Genomic DNA, 19,953 nt, shown 5'->3' with positions numbered 1-19,953 from the left:
TATATATATATATATATATATATATATATATATATATATATATAAACTTTGAATCCTATCCAACCTTCTTGAGATGATTAAATAATGCTTTTGGAAATTCTGGCTGGAAATTCTGGGAGCTTGAATCATATTATATAAGGTTGGAGTAATCTTGCTTGCTGATTTTAAAAGTGGAGCGTGCTTTGTGATGGTCCTTTTTCATTGGAGTTATTTATTTGTTTATCCCATCTCTACACTGCTTAAGTGATTCAGAGCCCTTCAGATTTAATGAGTTCCTCACCATTTCAATCACAGCACACTTGCAAATATTGCAACCGTTGCAAGATCATCTTATAAATAATAAGTATAAATGGTCCTAGCAACTGTGACCCAGATGTTACAATCAACTACCGTTATAGTTTATCTAAGCAAAGAACATTTTTTCTCAATTGCTTTCCAACATTTTATCCTTCCTTCCTTCCTTCCCTTCCTTCCTTCCTTCCTTCCTTCCTTCCTTCCTTTTTTCCGTACAATAAGAAATAGAGTGCCAGAAATACTCTAGTGCTCTAATTATACAATGTCAATATTTAATTGAGATTGTTTCATCCTCAAACTATTTTGGAATGTCTTTTAGCCTTCTGGAAAGTCACCAAGAGCTATTAATCAGGTAGCAGGTCCATATCATGAGGGTCTACAGGGTGGAAGAAATGGGACATGAGTCTTCATGCATGTCATGACATCATCACATAAACAGTATGGATAAAATACTGTAGTTTGCACACAAAATAAATGTGTAGTGACATCATGGGCTAAGATGGACACCTGTGATCTATAAATTCAGCTTTTCTAGAACAAAATCTGTCTCCTGGGGGGGGGGAAATATTACAAAATCCTTACCCCACGTTCTTCATCAAGTATCAAAGACTTGTTAAGTCTGTCCATTTAGCCAAGGAAACATTTGTGGACCCAAGAGAAAAGAGTAAGCTTGACTGAACCAGGAAAATATTACCCCCTTAGCAGATTTAATCATGTCTCATCTTGAACATCCTCAATTGACGACACGTTGATCAGGCTCTGTCTGAGAACATATAGTTGAAAATAGACTTCATAAATGTACAGCCAGCTAGATATACTGTACTCTGATGCAGAAGATGCTGCAATGTTTGGATTCTGTATCACAATATCTGTTGCAATGTCCTCTTTGGGTTGAAAACAGCTACCAGCAAACAGGAACGAGTAACAGATGCTTTATTCCAGGGCTTTTCAACCAGTGGTACGGGTACCACCTGTGGTACATTGGCACCTGGCAGGTGGTACGCAACCGTCCTAGAAAAATGGTAGTGCGGGAGGGGAATGAGCTGAACCAGTGGCAGCACTGCACAAGCCTGAGCGAGAGATGGCTGGAGCTGCAGGGCTGTCAGGGCTGTTGTAAGTCGAGGACTACCTGTACTTCATCACTTTTTTTCCTTTTTGGGGGGGTCATCAAGTTTTTGACACCTTGCTAGGCGACTGGTGGTACTGATGTTGCCATATCCTAAAAGTGGTACAATGGGTGAAAAGGTTGAAAAGCCCTGCTTTATTCCATGCAAAGAAAAAGTCAGCACTGGGAGCGAAGTGCTCCCAGCGCTTTACATAGCCGTTTGGACTCATTGCCCCACCCCCAGTCCACAAGCCAGCATCCGGCGGGAAGACCACATAAGTGAAAGTTCAGGCCCTCTGTTCCCCTCCGGAACAGTCATGCAGGTCCGGCAGCTCCGTCCTGCCATTCTGTGCTCTGTGGCCTGAGTTGTGGGGACTCCCCTCCCCACAGCCTCGAGGAGGTCCATACCTTCAGCCACGAGGACGCCATGGGGATTCTCCTCTCCACAGCATGACACTGAGCCATCCCGCGCCGCACTCCCTTGGCCATGCCGATGCCTCCATTGATGCCTTTCACTGACGCGCTGGTGAGGAGAATGGATGGGAGGCGGCGAGTCTGGAAGCGGCCCCGACCTCTGCGGAGAGCACCCGGCATTCCGTTGGCGTCCCGGTGACCCAGTTCCGGAGGAGAGCGGATGGGAGACGGCGAGCCTGGAGCCGGCTCTGACCCCCGCGGAGAGTCCCCGGCTTTGCGCTGCCTCCCGGTGACGGCCCCAGCTGGTGAGGGGCTCGGGAGGGAAGCACCAGGCTCGGACAGGGTTTCGCCCCCCCCTCTGGTGTGTGTCGGCCCACGGGGCTCGACAATATCCTTCTAAAAGCAAGCAAAGGGGGGGGTTGTTTTTTGTTTCTGTTTGTTTTGTTTTTTGCAATACAGTCAGCAGGCAGAGGTTGGTTGGAGACCAGTTTGAGTGTGACAGCATTGCATATTGAAAATTCACTTAGCTGGAGAGATAAGTGCTTGATGGTGTAGAACTACAATAGCTGTTTCTTTGATAAGCTACGCTATCTCAGCAACGCATTTTTGCTGGGTGGCACAGAGACTGAATCCAGTTTTAGATCATCCCTAATCGTTTTGGGTGGGCAAGAAAAGGCCGAGTAAATTATGTTGTCCCTTATGGTAAGACGGAAAAATACAAAATGCTTGGGTTTAGTTCTGCACTGTTCAGCCCTGTTATTTATTGGAATATGTGAGTCCTCGGAATTACACTATCATGAACTGAACTGAACAGAACAGAATAACAAGAGTTGGAAGGGACCTTGGAGGTCTTCTAGTCCGGCCCCCTGCTCAGGCAGGAAACCCTATACCATTTCAGACAATGGTTGTCCAATCTTTTCTTAAAAACTTCCAGTGTTGGAGCATCCGCAACCTCTGGAGGCAGGTTGTTCCACTGGTTAATTGTTCTCACTGTCAGGAAATTCCTCCTTAGTTCTAGGTTGCTTCTCTCCTTGATTAGTTTCCATCCGTTGCTTCTTGTCCTGCCTTCAGGGGCTTTGGAGAATTTGCTTGACCTCCTCTTCTTCGTGGCACCCCCTGAGATATTGGAATACTTAATTTTCTTATTCATTGCACATTTTTCTTAAGAGTCTTTTGACACCCACCATTTTGCACTCTTAAATATTTTACTACAGAGCTTTTAGCATATGTACCAGCATGATGGCAATCTCTCAATGCCATCTGTGAGTTGAACAAGGTGCAAAGCGGTGGTTTTTGTAATACCTACACTAGGGTCTCGGTGAATCTAGGGTTCAAGGAGGTTAACTTTTCAACTCTTCATGGCAAACGTTAAAAGGAGCTTGTACAGTGAACTCCAAGCTCCTTTACATTATCTTTCTAATATAAAGAAATAGCGTTTCAAATTCAAGCATGACACTGCACCAAAAGCAAGGCGAAAAGAAAGCTGCATCTTTAGAGGAACTTAACTTGTGCGATTCGTCCATGTTTGTGCCTTTCAAGCAGTCCGTTTCCCAAATCCCAATCCCAGTGAGAAGCAGCATTTGCACTTGGTTTTCATGTTAAGAAGGGGGGGGGGGGAAGCCGATATAAATAATCATCATTTCATTGGGATGCTGGTAGTTTTGTGCAGTGAAGCTCGCCCACCTAGGCTACAACCTTGGTGGAGCAGTGGGCTAATGCCTCCTTAAGTAACACCAGCTGCCTGCAATTAGTGCAGGTTCGAGTCCCACCAGGCTCAAGGTGGACTCAGCCTTCCATCCTTCCGAGGTAGGTAAAATGAGGACCCAGATTGTTGGGGGCAATAAGCTGACTTTGTAATAATGCCGCTTGGGGGGGGGGCGAAAGCCCTAATAAGCAGGCATATACATAGAATGAAGGCTATTGCTAAGCACATTGGTTTGTGCTTAAATTGTAAGCCGTCCTGAGTCTTCGGAGAAGGGCGGGATATAAATGGGATTAAAAAACCTAGGAAATGGCAGCAAATCATAGTGTTGCTGGGGTTTATAGAGGAAAAGTAGATATAGAGGGGAGAGGAGAGGAGATAACAGTACATACATTTCAAATCCATCCTGGCTGACCATGAGACTTATAGAAGAGGACATTAACCTCGGGGCACCGTAACCGGTTGATGGCATCTACTTTGAAGCCAGTTTCATATCAAACCAGGCTGGTATTTTTCCTGATTCCATCTTTCTAGTCCAGGGCTAGGCAACCTTGGCTCTTTGATGACTCGTGGACTTCAACTCCCAGAATTCCTGAGCCAGCCACACTGAGGGAAATGGGAGAGTTTCCAAGCTGAGCCATGTTGGCTCAGGAATTCTGGGAGTTGAAGTCCACGCATCATAAAAGAGCCAAGGTTGCCTACCCCTGCCATATGCTAATAATAATAATAATAATAATAATAATAATAATAATAATAATAATAATAATAATAATAATAATAATAATAATAATAACCAGCACCCTTGTTCTAGTCCAGGGGTAGGCAACCTTGGCTCTTTGATGACTCGTGGACTTCAACTCCCAGAATTCCTGAGCCAGCCACACTGAGGGAAATGGGAGAGTTTCCAAGCTGAGCCATGTTGGCTCAGGAATTCTGGGAGTTGAAGTCCACGCATCATAAAAGAGCCAAGGTTGCCTACCCCTGCCATATGCTAATAATAATAATAATAATAATAATAATAATAATAATAATAATAATAATAATAACCAGCACCCTTGTTCTAGTCCAGGGGTAGGCAACCTTGGCTCTTTGATGACTCGTGGACTTCAGTTCCCAGGATTCCTCAGCCAGCATGGCTCAGCATGGAAACCTCTCCCTTTCCCCTCAGCGTGTCTGGCTCAGGAATTCTGGGAGTTGAAGTCCACGACTCCTAAAAAGAGCCAAGGTTGCCTACCCCTGTTCTAGGGAGAAGGTGCAATGGCTCAGATTATCAGCTGGAAAGCTGACAGGTCAGATTGGAGACGGGTTGAGCTCTTGTTCCTTGCTCCGGCTCCTGCCCACTTAGCAGATCAAAAGGATGCAAGCGCGAGTAGATTAATAGGCACCACTTTGGCCAGAAGGAAACAGTGTTCCGTGTGCTCCAGGATGTAGTCATGCTGACCTCATGACCACGGAAATGGTCTTCGGACAATTAGCTCCCTCGACTAAGAAATAGAGATGAGCACTGCCCCCTAGAGGCGGACACAACTGGAGAGGGGAAACTTTACCTTTCTAGGGAGAGCTGTGGGTTATTGTTTTTTTAAGACGCATGAAAGTAGTAGACAGCTTGTGATTCTACAAACGTTGTAGAACAGTTCCCAGCTTCTGCCACCATAAGCTACTCGTCCTGGTAGCACTTGATGTTTAGAAATATATGGAGGGCCACAGGTCACCTACTGAATACCCTGGCTAGGAGACTCTCAAATCATTTTTTTCCGCACCTCTTCCAAATCACAGGGAGACTGTGGTAGCGCTGTGAAATCAGAGCTTAATAGAGCCAAAACAGACCCTTCATTCTGGACTACTTGTTTGGGCAGTCAGGCCAATCCACAGCCAAGAGCAACTATTGTGTTCTGAAAATGCCAAACATTTAGAGAGGCGCACGTATTTCTTACTGTGTTTTATTTTACTTTATTTATTTGCATCCCCGCCTTCATTATTTTTACAAATGACTCAAGGCGGCAAACATATCCAACACATCTTCCGCACAACAACCACCCTGCGAGGTGAGTTAAGACTGAGAGAGAGTGATTGGCCCAAAGTCACCCATCTGGCTTTCATGCCTAAGGCGGAATTAGAACTCACAGTCTCCTGGTGATTGGCCCAAAGTCATCCAGCCATCCAGCTTTCATGCCTAAGGTGGACTTGAACTCGCATTTTTCCCACATTCTAGCCTGGTGCCTTAAACACTAGACCAGGGGTCTTCAGACTTGGCCCTTTTATGACTTGTGGACTTCAACTCCCAGAATTCCTCAGCCAGCAGGCCTAGCTGAGGAATTCTGGGAGTTGAAGTCCACAAGTCATAAAAGGGCCAAGTCTGAAGACCCCTGCACTAGACTAGACCATCCAACACCTTGCCATGATTTTGACTCCTTTTCCTGGAGAATGAAGAAGACATAAATATTTCCACCCAGTGAAGAGAAAGTAGATAGCTGTGCTTTCATTATAAAGGATAAATTTGGACTTCTGTGCTGCCAATGGAATTTGGCAAGAAGGTGGGAAGAAGAATTGGCAAACGCAACAACGCCTTTGGGGACTGAGTACTGGATAGATCCCTGATTACAGACACCACCACCCCTTTTATGTGTAGGAATAAATCTTCAGGCTGGAGAGAACTTCATTCAAACAATACCGTTGAGACTGCAGAGAATGGAAGCCGTTTCCTATGTGCAAAACCTTGCACTTTTTCTGAGTGAATGATTTTTATCGGACTGTTTTGATGGTGTTGTTCCTTTTTTAAGCTGCTTTGGATGGCTTTTAAGTAGAGAAGCTGATCGAAACTCTTTAAGCGAAAGGAGTAAAACTTAATTCCAGTTATCCCCACAGAGTTTCAACATGTAATGCCAAGGTAAATATGGGAAAGGCTGCCAGCTGAAGTATGAAATGGATCTCCCCACTGTGGCTTTGGCATGTGGTCAGCCATTTGGAGGGCTTAGAAATATTTGTGCTTGCTAATGTATAAAAATGACTTTGCCTCGGAACGTTCTTGCGCTTTAATTCATCAGCGGGGAGGGGGGGGAAATGAAATTGCTGGAATGGAGAAAGGAAGGAAGGAAAATGGTTGCAGTTCTGCAGAGCTTCCAAGATTGCGCTGCATGTAAAGTTTAAAAATGGGCCTCAGCATGGAGATAGAAATGAAACAGTATATTTCCTAAGCTACTTGAAGCCAAGGAGGGGGGAGAGAAATATTCGTGTTTCAATGCAAATGTACTTAGTCCATATTACCCAATCTATCCATCAGCTTTCCTCAAGCAGACATTGCATCTGTCTATTTGGGATAAGTTCGCCCAGAATTCACAGCCCTATACAGTATCTGGAAGGCATCCAGCTGGAGAAAATGGGAACACACCTATAGGTTGTTGTAATTTGTTTCCCAAATATAGAATAACAGACTTGGACAAGACTTTGGAAGTCACCCTGGGCCATTCCAGACAAACAGCTGTCCAGTCTCTTCTTAAAAACCTCCAGTGTTGGAGCATCCACAGCTTCTGGAGGCAACCCGTTCCACTGGTTAATTCTAATTACTCTTTAATTTGTGGTTGGTTCTCTCCTTGATTAGTTTCCATCCCTTACCTCTTGTCCTGCCTTCACCCGCTTTGGAGGATAGCTTGACTCCCTCTTCTCTGTGACAGCCCCTCTGTCAATACTCAAACATCCTCACTTGGTTTTCAGTTGCCACGGTAATGGGAGTGGGGAGATGTGTTCTTTTAGTTTAGACACAACAATAACTTTCCTGTGGGAACCAAGGTCAAGCTAGCTGAGTTTGAGGGGCTGGCCTTTCCGTTAGAAAGCCCGCCAAAGTAGTTAATTGGGGATTGTGATTTATGACACATTGCAGGGGTGGGAAGTTCAACTTTTACCTTGTAGCCTGGAGGGAGGGAACTTTCAGTCTTGGTTTCACCTTTGTTTGTGCCGACACTACGTAGCCATTAAATGTGTTCTTTTGAGGAAAGCAATTGCCTCGGAGTTCTTATTTCTACTGGTCTCATCTATCGGAACCATGACATTCTCAAATATTGGAAAGACTACTATCATGTCACCCCTAGTCCTTTCCTTACGTTATGATGCAGTTTGATCAAATGTTATTGTGCAGCTTGCAAGTCAAAGAAACAATAAAGAAAAAAAATTGGGGAAATGATTATGTAGCTTGTAAAAATGCAAAATGGGTACGGACATTTCAGTACTGAGTTCAAATTTTAACAAGAGGATAAATAATTTTGATCAGTCTGACGCTATATATGAAGCCACATATGGGTTTCATACTAGGCTAAGGTTGGACCTAATCTTATTGCCTGTTGACTAAGATCTTTTTAACGGTTAGAGTTTTGCAAGAATACTTGTGTGGTTTACCAATAAACCAGAGGAACAAAACAAGTGTGGTTTATCATTAAACCACAACTTGGACCAGGCAATCTTTCAAACAGAGAACAATCTTTGGTAAAATTGATGACATGGACCAAGTCAGGAAGGGAAGAGATGATCAAATTAAATGTGTGAACTCATGCACTTAAGTGTGGGACTTGTTTAGAACTTATCCTAGAAATACGAAGCAAAGTGGTCAATAGATCACTGAGCAAGTGTTGAAAGAATAAGGCGCAAGATAATTGGAGAGCCTGCATTAATTTGCATTCATTTGCATACCAGATAAGCCAGCTTCTTTGGGGAAATAAGCACAGTATTTAACTTGTAACCATGATGGTGAGGATTGCAAAAAATGTAAATTGTTGCAATAGGGTTGTTAGATGCATATGTGCCACAAATGTCAACACAGCATGAGTGAAGCCCCACCTCTTTTTTTTTTTTACATGTAACACATATCAAAAGGAGACAGGACTGCACATTTTGGCCTATTATCTTGATTTCTTTGGCAACTGTAGTACCTCACTGCCCAGCAGTTCCCTTATTATACAATAATAATGTACGTGCATGTGGATAATGCAAAAGCAGATGAGCCATAAGATCAAACTGTGACAAGTTCCTCTTTTTCTAAAAAGAAATCAGATAATAGAGCATTGGAATGTGTTGTTTATTGGATGGCTGATCTGTTTAATAAGAGAGCTTTGGCAGACTTGAATCCACTCACCCAGCGAGACTATCTTGGGGGGAGCTGTTAAGAGACTTGCCCGATCTGAGATGAGGGAGACACGGACAAGGTGACCGGCCTTCTCTGAGGTGGCCCCCACAGCTAGGAGCATTCAGAGGTCCTTAAAGCTCCCTCACTTTTCAAAAAACCTTTCAAGATAATTTTATTTCATTGGCTTCAGTTGTATTGACATCCATCCTGGGGGGACATGTATATACTGATATTTATTTGTTGATTGATTGATTGATTGATTGATTGATTGCTAATGTTGATTCATTCCTGTTGTTCATGGCTTCTTTTACCGTGTTGTAACCTGCTCACAGTCTTTGAGCTGGCTGCAAACACCGCAAAATAAATTGGATCTCTCCGTCCATCCAAAGCAATGTTACTTTTACAATGGCAGGCAAACGTTTTGTAAGAAATTAGGCGGGTTCAAAGAGAAATTTTGGAACGTCTCTACCCAATATGTTTAGGAAATGATAAGTTAGATCAGTGTTTCTCAACCTTGGCAAGTGGAAGAAGATATGTGGACTTTTAACTCCCAGAATTTTGGCTGGCTGGAGAATTCTGGGACTTGGTCCACACATCCAACTTGCCAACATTGAGAAACACTGACTTAGATCGAGAGCCATCTTGGCCTGCCTTCCGCAACACCGCTGCAACTTTTAAACTCTCCTTCATCATTCCTCACAATGGCAACGGTAGAAAATTTAGGGGCGGCGGGCGGGAGAGGAAAAACATTTGAAATGTGCTTGATTTGAGGTTATTCCAACCTGTGTTACTTTCTCTTTCCCTCTCTGTCGTCTGTTGTTTCCAGATGCATCATCCCATTCAGATGAAACCTGCAGATAGTGAAAAGTCCAACGGTAGGTGATAAAAGAATTTCTTATACCTAAACATATATACATATATTTGTTAATCCATTTCCTACCCCGCTGCCCTCACCGAAGACCCCTTAAGAGTGCTCACAGTAATAAGCCAAACGCAATAATCAAACCCAAAAGCTTACCAATGAATTTAAACACCCCAGAAACAATACGTTGTGTCAGATATTGAGAACTCTGTGCCGATACAGGTAGTCCTCGACTTAACAACCGTTCATTTAGCGACCGTTTGAAGTTACCCAGGCAATGAAAAAAAGTGACTGATGACCTTTTTTTCACACTTGCAGTGCCTCCGTGGTCACCTGATCAAAATTCGGATGCCTGGCAACTGGTTCATATTTATGACGGTTGCCATGTCCCGGGCGGGGTGGGGGGAGGTCACATGATCCCCTTTCGCGACCTTCTGACAAGCAAAGTCAATGGAGGGAAGCTAAGATACGCTTAACAACCGTGTTGCTAACGTAACAACTGTAGGGATTCACTTAACAAACGTGGCATGGAAAAGCCGTCAAGCGGGGAGACTGTCTCGCTTAGCGACGTGAATCTGGGGCTCCCGTTGTGGCCGTAGGTCGAGGACTGTCTGTATGAAGGGGCCTTGATTCTTACAGCTTTGCTAAGAGAAAAGGAGAAGAGATAAAGTCAAAGAAATCTCCCCGTTCCTTCAGCTGTTGAAAACTTATCTATTCCCACATGGAAGAGTCACTCGCCCTGGCTTTTTTCCAGGTTTGTGTCTTTAATCCTCATTCATTATTAATCAGGGCAGAAGCCGTGCCGTTGGAGATTTAAATACTTGCAAATGTAAATGATGGCTGGGCCCTGTCTCTCTCTCCCTCTCTCTCTGCAGAGATAGGCAAGTTTCATTTTGTTCCTTTTAAAAAAAACACAACAACCTTGTTTTGGAGAGGTGAGGTCCTCATTATCATGCATCCTGATGTCTCGGTTCTCCGTGGATCCTGCAAAGCTCAGAAAAGAACACAAACGCACTTGGCTTTGACATTCTAAAAGGAGTGCTGATATGACCACACAAAACACCACAACGGAACAGGCTTAGGCCCCGGTGTGATCTCCTAGGAAAGTCAAATTCTCAATTCCGTGTGACTGAAGTGAAAAAGCACTACTGCTAAGAGATGCTGATTGGGGTAGGGCAGGGGTAGACAACTTTGGCTCTTTTATGACTCGTGGACTTCAACTCCCAGAATTCCTGAGCCAGCATGGGTCAGCTTGGAAACCTCTCTTTCCCCTCAGAATGGCTGACTCAGGAATTCTAGGAGCTGAAGTCCACGAGTCATAAAAGAGCCAAGGTTGCCTACCCCTGGCGTAGGGTCAGGCGGAATCGGAAGTTCCCGCCCATCAATACGAAACTAACCCCTTGGTTGCCCCCAGCCCTCCCCCCGTAATCCGTCCTTGGGTAGCCAATCTGGCACCCGCCAAAATGTTTTGAGAAGAGCTGAGGTGTTTAGGCGGGTGAAATTCCATTCTCAGGATACGGGGTCTTGAAGAGGCTGGCATGGACAGGATTCCAAAATGCTCTGTTCTTCCTGAACTGTCAATCTCCCCGCCCCCCCATCCCAATTCCCCATCATAAAGGTACACAGCTTTATTGCCCATTTGTTACCCCCCTCCCCAGTTGATGGCAGGATGCCAGTGAGGCGCCAAGCCTTCGGTTGACACCCCTTCGCGAAAGAAGGCCTTGTCAAACCAAAGGGCTTCTTGAACAGAGGAAGCCACAATAGATCAACTTGCAAGCCAAACTGTTCTGTTCCAGCCTACGACCGGCCCTGTTTGTGTGTCAGGGACAATCCCTTTTTCCTTTTTACAGTCAATAGGCTGGAAAAACCCAACCCAAATTTATTTACTGTTCAAACAAAAAAGCAACAGAATATTTCCTTCAATAAATGAATATCAAACAAGAGTCAACAAACAAGACTTAAACAGATGTAGCAAGAACAGACCAGGATTCTTAGAATGTCTCCAAACGGTTGCCTTCGGCAACCAGCACTGCCCACATCTTCCCCTTTTATTATCTGTCCCAAGGCGTGGCTTCTCACTGCCTTCTCCTCCTCTCACTGAGTTGCCTCATTGATTTGCTCTGCTCTGCTGGATTGCCTTCTGCTTCTAGCATCTCTGACTCTTCTGAGTCCGACACCTCGTACTCACACAGCTGAGCCTCATGAGGAACATGACTGGAGGGGCCAGGCTGACACTGAATCACAACACAAACAGATCTTATGGGTTTAAGAATAACCCTGGCATCACACCATTTTGGGTTCTGAGACCTTGTGATGCTATACTTTCAACAGTTTATTTAGCAGCACTTCAGTTACAATGGCCCTTAAAAAGGTGACTTATGACCGTTTTTCACACTTATGGCCATTGCCACATCCCCATGGTCACGCAATCGAAATTCAGATGCTTGGCAACTGACACATATTTTATAATGGCTTGCAGTGTCCCGGGATCACGTAATCAGCTTTTGCGGCCTTCTGACAAGCAAAATCAATGGAGAAGTCAGATTCATTTAATAGCCGTGTTATAACACCTGCAGTGATTTACTTAAGAACTGTTGCAAGTAAGGTCACAAAATGGGGCAAAACTCACTTAACAACTGTTTTTCTTAGCAACGGAAATTTTGGGCTCAATTGTGATCGTAAGTCGAGGACTATCTATAGTCAGTTTTTATCATGGTTTACTGAATTTTGACTTATATTCAGAATCCAAAAGAAAATAGCTTTCCGATAGCTTTAAAATGACTTTTAAAAGTGGCCTTTCTGTTTATTGTTTTGCTTTTTCTTGAAGAAATAGTGCAAATGAAAAAAAATAAATAAATCAGGTTTTCTTCTGTTCTAAAATACCAGCTCAGGTTTCTCATCTTTCAGCCTGCAATTTTGTAAACCATCTATGAGTCGATTGACACCCTAAGAAAATATAAAATATTGAAATGGAAATTCATCCATTTATGTACATGTGATTTTGACAATTCAAATTTAGCATAGATTGTGTATAATTGATTTCTACAAGGGATCCTTTGGCTTTTAAAACATCTTATTGTTAAGATCTTTTGAAAATTTATTATATTTGAATTATTCTCTTTGCTGATTTCTCTGGGGGATTGGCACAGACTGCATGCAAGCCATACACATACAATTCAGGTGAAATTAATTTGTTTGATCCTGTCCTCAAACAATTAGGTATTGAAATCTATTTGAAAATTAGAGGATTGATATCAGATACCTGTTATGTGAAAAAGGAAGTGTTAAGAGCTTTCACATAAATGAAAGCATGGTCTATTTTAAAATATACTTTTCACAGACGAAAAAAGAAAGAAAGCAACAGGGGTTGGAGGAGAAAGGAAAAAAATTCCTTAATCCTATTTCACAGTTACGAACTTTGCTGCATTCCCATGATCCTGTCATCAACATTCAGATGCTTCCTGCCCCTTTTTTGCACTCTTGCAATCTGCCATAGTCTACCTGGATGCAATGTTGCCTGAATTAATTAACAACTTCCCCTGTCGTGAATTAATGCTAACATATGGCATTTAAGTACTGCTACCAACTCAGCACTTTGTCTTTTCAATATTTCCAATCTTTTCTTCCAAGTTTCTGCAAAGTCAGAGAACAGCTGCCATGCCGGTCTTCCTTAATTTCCTTTTTCTATGAGTCATGAGTTTTCTCTGAGTTGTTTACAAGCCACCAGACAGTGTAGCTATTATTTGATACCACTACAAAGCGTTGGGAGATCAGTTGTAAAAGAGCTTTGCCAATCCCAAAGAGCCAATGATCAGAAATGGGTGGTTTTGTTAGGTGCAAGGAGTCTGAAGAAAAGTTCAAAAGATTTATTGGTCGTGCCTATACATAAGAATCTAGTTCAATACTAAATTGGCACCAGATAAGTGTCAAAAGAATTCAGGAGGGATTTGACTTACACCATTTGTGGGAACATAACGATTCTAGGCTAGTGACTCATTTAACTCTGCCCCTAGTTCTGCTTACTCTTCTCCTATAGATTCTTTGCCAATGTTTTTAACCCACCCACCCCCAAGATCCTAGTTTCCACCCAGGTAATTTGGAGGCAGGTGGACACACAAGTAGTCCTCGACTTACAACATTTCATTTAGTGACTGTTCAACGATACAATGGCACTGAAAAAGTGACTTATGACCTTTTTTTCACAGTTACAAATTTTGCCGCATCCCCATGATCCTGTCATCAAAATTCAGATGCTTGGCAACTGGTTCTTATTTATGACACTTGCACTGTCCCTAGATGAAGTGATCTCCTTTTGCGTCCTTCTGACAAGCAAAGTCAGTGGGGAAGCCAGTTTCACTTAACAACCGGGTTACTCACTTATCAACTGGGGTGATTCATTTAACAGCTGAGGCAAGAAAGGTCATAAAAATGGGGCAAAACTCACTTAAATGTCTCGTTTAACGAGAAATTTTGAGCTTCATTCTGGTCGTAAGTCGAGGACCACCTGTATTTCTCCCCAAATGACAAAGCTGCAGCATCCTCCATCACAATGTTTGTGAGAACTATATGGAATTTAGAAACAAAATAAGGTATTGTTCAGGTATAAGCTTAATTCTGGCTGATTTTTTAAAAATAATAATAATAATAATAATTTGGGTTAAAATATTTTACAAAGATTTTTTTTAAAAAAACTATAGAACCATAAAAAAGCAGAAAAAGAAAAAATTGTAAAAGGGTAAAAGGAAAAGTGAAGGATAACAAAAAGGAAAGAAAAAGATATTGAAAGAAGCAACTTAATTAATATGTTATTTTAATTATAATTTAATATTTTAATATATTAATATTTTAATTATATTAATATTTCAAAACCTTGAGAGTTCATCAAGGATAAAACTGAAGACTTCCTTGAATCAAACAGAAGTGATAACTTTACAGACATGAAGCTTTTCTGGCAATAAGATTGATCCTTTTCTGGAATATTTGTTCAATGTCTCAATCTGTCCTACAACCCTGGATTTGCTGGTTTGTCCTTGCTTACCTTTGCAAGACCAACCAGGTTAGCAAGGGTCTTCCATCTAGTTTTCTTGGGTTAGGGTTAGGGTTAGAAAAAGGGTTGAAGATTGTCCTGATGCCTTAGCCATTATTTAGAATAGAATATTTTTATTGTCATTGTGTAACTCACAGTGAAATTAAGTTTGAAATTATATACAGTTGCAAGAAAAAGTATGTGAACCCTTTGGGATTACGTGGAGTTTTGCATGAATTGGCCATAAAATGCGCTCTAAACGTCATGTAAGTCACAACAATAGAAAAACACAGTCTGCTTAAAATAATACTACACAAACATTAGCTGTTGTCATGTTTTAATTGAACATAAGATGGAAACATTCACAGTGCAGGGTGGAAAAAGTTAATGACTTCTCCAAGAGCTGATTGGAGCCAGGAGTGAGCCAACCTTGACTCCAAACAGTGTGATGATATTGGATGTGTTGCTGACAGCTGTCTTGCCCTTTAAAAACACACACCTGTTTTGGGTTTACTGGTCTCAAGAAGCACTGTCTGATGTGAACCATGCCTCGCAGAAAAGAGCTCTCAGAAGACCTATGATCAAGAATTGTTGACTTGCATGAAGCTGGAAAGGGTTACAAAAGTATCTCCAAAAGCCTTGATGTTCATGTGTCCACGGTAAGACAGACTGTCTACAAATGGAGAAAGTTTAGCACTGTTGCTACTCTCCCTAGGCGTGGTCATCCTGTAAAAATGACTGCAAGAGCACAGCGCATAATGCTTAATGAGGTAAAGAAGAATCCTAGAGTGTCAGCTAAAGACCTACAGAAATCTCTGGCACATGCTAACATTTTTGTTGACACATCTACAATAAGGAAAACATTAAACAAGAATGGAGGACATCGGAGGACACCACAGAGGAAGCCATTGCTGTCCCAAAAAAATATTGCAGCACGTTTGAAGTTTGCAAAAGAACACCTGGATGTTCCACAGCACTGCTGGCAAAATATACTGTGGACAGATGAAACCAAAATTGAGTTGTTTGGGAAAAACACACAACACTATGTGTGGAGAAAAAAAGGCACAGCACACCAACATCAAAACCTCATCCCCACTGTAAAACATGGCGGAGGGAGCATAATGGTTTGGGGCTGCTTTGCTGGCTCAGGGCCTGGACGGATTGTTGTCATTGATGGGAAAATGAATTCTAGAGTTTATCAGGACATTTTGCAGGAAAACGTACGACCATCTGTCCGCCAACTGAAGCTCCGCAGAGGATGGGTGATGCAACAGGACAATGACCCAAAGCATACATGTAATTCAACAAAAAAATGGCTTCAACAGAACAGAATATGCCTTCTGGAGTGGCCCAGTCAGAGTCCTGACCTCAACCCGATTGAAATGCTGTGGCATGACCTTAAGAGAGCGATTCACACCAGACATCCCAAGAATATTGCTACACTGAAACAGTTTTGTGCAGAGGAGTGGTCCAAAATTACTCCAGATCGTTGTGCAGGTCTGATCTGCAACTACAGGAAACGTTTGGTTGAGGTTATTGCTGCCAAAGGAGGGTCAACCAGTTATTAAGTCCAAAGGTTCACATACTTTTTCCACCCTGCACTGTGAATGTTTCCATCTTATGTTCAATTAAAACATGACAACAGCTAATGTTTGTGACTTACATGACGTTTCGAGTGCATTTTATGGCCAATTCATGCAAAACTCCACGTAATCCCAAAGGGTTCACATACTTTTTCTTGCAACTGTACTAAGCTTGGTGTTGTTCAATTATATCTGGGGACGTTCTCAGTTATCCAGGTCATGGTTGTCCCAAAGGTGCTTTTTCAAAAGGCAGCTGGATTTGTTTTCCCTTGAAGATGTTTCGCTTCTCATCCAAGAAGCTTCTTCAGTTCTGGAAAACTGAAGAAGCTTCTTAGCTGAGAAGCAAAACGTCTTCAAGAAAGAAAACAAATTCCAGTTGCCTTTTGAAAAAGCACCTTTGGGTAGTTCAGTTATGTTTTCTTGATCCCTTAGTCCAGACATGTCAAACACAAGGCCCGGGGGCCGGATCCGGCCCGCAAAGTGGTTTCATGTGGCCTGCGAAGTCATCCTGGAAACAGTGAGGGAACAGCCCCCACTGCCTTGACCCTGGCCCAGAGACCCTCCTTCTGCCAGAGACCCTCAGATCTGTCCCCACTCCTGCCCAGGCCCCCCATAGGCACCCTTGATGCGAACGATGTAGAGCTGGCCACGCCCACCCTGTAGGCCATATGCACTCTAGCCACGCCCACCCAGTAGGCCACGCCCACCCTGGCCACACCCACCCAGCCCCCTGAGGGCAACCGCAATGCTGATGTGGCCCTCAATGAAATTGAGTTTGACACCCCTGCCTTAGTCAGTGAATCTGACTACAATTCGGGCCAATGGGAATTATAATCTTAAGATTTAGAAACTGTGGTTGCAATACCAGATCAATAGGCGGGTTAAACAAATCCTTGCATGAAGTATAATGGCCTTGGGGTTAACCGCTGAGTTTCCCAGACCAAGGAATGCTAGTTAAAAATCAAGGTCTCCTTGTTCACATACGAAGAATTTAAGACATTATGTCAGATTAAAGCAGGCATGTCAAACACAAGGCCCGGGGGCCGGATCTGGCCCGTGAAGTGGTTTCATGCGGCCCACGAAGCCATCCTGGAAACAGTGAGGGAACGGCCCCCACTGCCTTCGCCTGAACAATGTAGAGCTGGCCATGCCCACCCAGTAGGCCAGGGGTCTTGAAACTCGGCCCTTTTATGACTCATGGACTTCAACTCCCAGCATTCCTCAGCCAGGTACGCTGTCTGAGGAATTCTGGGAGTTGAAGTCCATGAGTCATAAAAGGGCCGAGTTTCAAGACCCCTGCAGTAGGCCATATGCACTTTATCCACGCCCACCCAGTAGGCCACGCCCACTCAGGCCACACCCACCCAGCCCCCTGAGGGCAACCGCAATGCTGATGCGGCCCTCAATGAAATTGAGTTTGACACCCCTGGATTAAAGAATCGGTGGGTTGTTTCCTTCACTGAAAAAAAATGAAACATTTTGGTTTACTGAAGAAAATGTATTTGCAGGCACAAATGCTACCCACTGTTTCCAACTGATTCTTCAGCTGCCTTTGTAAACCATATTGAGGTTTGGGCCTTTTTTTCTTTTTTTTCTTTTTTAGTTCTGAGTCAGTTCTTTGGATGTTTAATTTACTATGAGATCAGCCTCCAGCTTAAAAAAAACGGTGAAATCATTTTAGTTAATTTGCCATATTTATCAGTTTACTAGTGGAACTTGAACAGGCCAAGAAGGAATCTGCCATTGACAGCAGTTTTGGAAAATTAAGGACAAAAAGCCTTGCATTTTTCTTCCACGGGGTGAAACAAAACAGCTTTACGCGTAAACGAGCCTGAAATAAAAAAAGAAAGGAAGGAAAGCTGAATTGCAGATTATTCCTTGACTTTTCCTGCTCCTCTTCTACAAACATACACTTTTAATAGAATTTATCGTTAAGGCTTGTTCTGTTTCGGCAAATTGTTTACCTTTGAAGTATAGGTTAGGGCTGAGTGGTGAGTTGAATTACACACAAAAAAACCTCTTGGGGTTATTTAATACAGTAACATATTTACCAAGCTGTAACTATGGGAGCTCCATATCGAGTCATTTTCCTCTGAAGTGGCGTGAATTTTAATAGATATTCGGATGGCACTGTGTATTGCATGGGCAGAAATATCCCTTCTGATCCATAAGAGTTGCTCACGATAGGGATAGGGAAAGCATGTAAACATACAGGGGACAAGCAGGTAGTTTGCTATATGTTTACTATATGAGAAGCACGGTGCATGGTAATTAGTACAAGACTGTAATTTAGTAGTGTTTGAACACATGGAAGTTTGAAGTGTTACACCTTCTAACTCTTCCCAATTTTCATGATGTCCAAAGAAGACCAATACTTTCATTCACTAGAAAGCTCGCATGTGTTGGGACTATATTACAGAGCTATTAAAGCTGTCCTGTCCTGTGACTTTCTCCTATCCTACAAACCGTAGAGGGAGTGAAAATGGCATATCAGGAAGCCAGATCAGTGGAGGAAACCACATCTTCTGTGTGGTTTTTGAAGACCTCACATAGTCGGACAAACATCCCGACAAGAGTTTTGCCCAAACGTGTTTATATTATGTTGTTCCTGGACTGCACATGTGATTCTGGTATTACAATGACTTGTTTTACAATGGACAGTCTTCTGTCTGAAAGGACCACCTTTTATGAAAAGGGAAATTTATTGGCAATGGGATTTCCCCATATATTAGTCTGTGATCCAGAAACAACTCCTAACAAAAAAGCTGTCACCATCTTTTTCTTTAGAAAACGGCTAAGAATATATCCGGAACAATAGTTTTCAGCCCTGACTCAAAGCATATCTGACCCTGACTCTAACCCTAGATTCATTTTCATTCCCACTGGGATTCTCCCATATATTTATCTGTGATCCAGAAACAACTCCAAATGAAAAGCTGTCACCGTCTCTTTCCTTAGAAAAACACTAGGAATCTATCCCTCGCATTAGTTTTTGTCCATCACTCTAAGTAAACCCTAACCCTAGAGTCATTTTCATTGGCACTGGGATTCAAATACCTGAGCGACCAGTTCTCTGTGTGGATGTAGGCCTGGGCTTCCGAGGCCTAGAATGGACTTCAAGAAGTGACATCCACGCACTTCCTGTGGGCCGTTCTAGGGCTGGGAGCCTCCAAGGCCTAGAACAGACTTCTCAAAGTGACATCCACGCACTTCCTGTGGGCCGTTCTAGGGGTGGGAGCCTCCAAGGCCTAGAACAGACTTCTCGAAGTGGCATCCACGCACTTCCTGTGGGCCGTTCTAGGGCTGGGAGCCTCCAAGGCCTAGAACAGACTTCTCAAAGTGACATCCACACACTTCCTGTGGGCCGTTCTAGGACTGGGAGGCCTCCTTCAGACCTCCGAGGCCTAGAATGGACTTCAAGAAGTGACATCCACGCACTTCCTGTGGGCCGTTCTAGGGCTGGGAGCCTCCAAGGCCTAGAACAGACTTCTCAAAGTGTCATCCACGCACTTCCTGTGGGCCGTTCTAGGGCTGGGAGCCTCCAAGGTCTAATACAGACTTCTCAAAGTGGCATCCAAGCACTTCCTGTGGGCCGTTCTAGGGCTGGGAGCCTCCAAGGCCTAGAACAGACTTCTCAAAGTGACATCCACGCACTTCCTGTGGGCCGTTCTAGGGGTGGGAGCCTCCAAGGCCTAGAACAGACTTCTCGAAGTGGCATCCACGCACTTCCTGTGGGCCGTTCTAGGGCTGGGAGCCTCCAAGGCCTAGAACAGACTTCTCAAAGTGACATCCACACACTTCCTGTGGGCTGTTCTAGGACTGGGAGGCCTCCTTCAGACCTCCGAGGCCTAGAA

General features: G+C 43.4%; 1 protein-coding gene across 4 annotated transcripts in view; it reads left to right on the top strand.

The window, feature by feature from the left end:
* Positions 1–19,953, top strand: part of CELF2 (CUGBP Elav-like family member 2) — a 607,652-nt gene that overhangs the window by 488,256 nt on the left and 99,443 nt on the right. For all 4 annotated transcript variants that reach the window (XM_083366115.1, XM_083366113.1, XM_083366114.1 and 1 more), the window contains exon 5: positions 9,455–9,503. In XM_083366115.1, the coding sequence (XP_083222241.1) occupies positions 9,455–9,503 (49 nt within the window). The remainder of the gene's footprint in view (positions 1–9,454; positions 9,504–19,953) is intronic.

Source organism: Vipera ursinii (assembly GCF_947247035.1).
Source record: "Vipera ursinii genome assembly, chromosome: 6".
Classification (NCBI taxonomy): Eukaryota; Metazoa; Chordata; class Lepidosauria; order Squamata; family Viperidae; genus Vipera; species Vipera ursinii.
The sequence above is the reverse complement of the archived record's forward strand: the minus strand, read 5'-3'. Positions and strand labels throughout refer to the sequence as shown.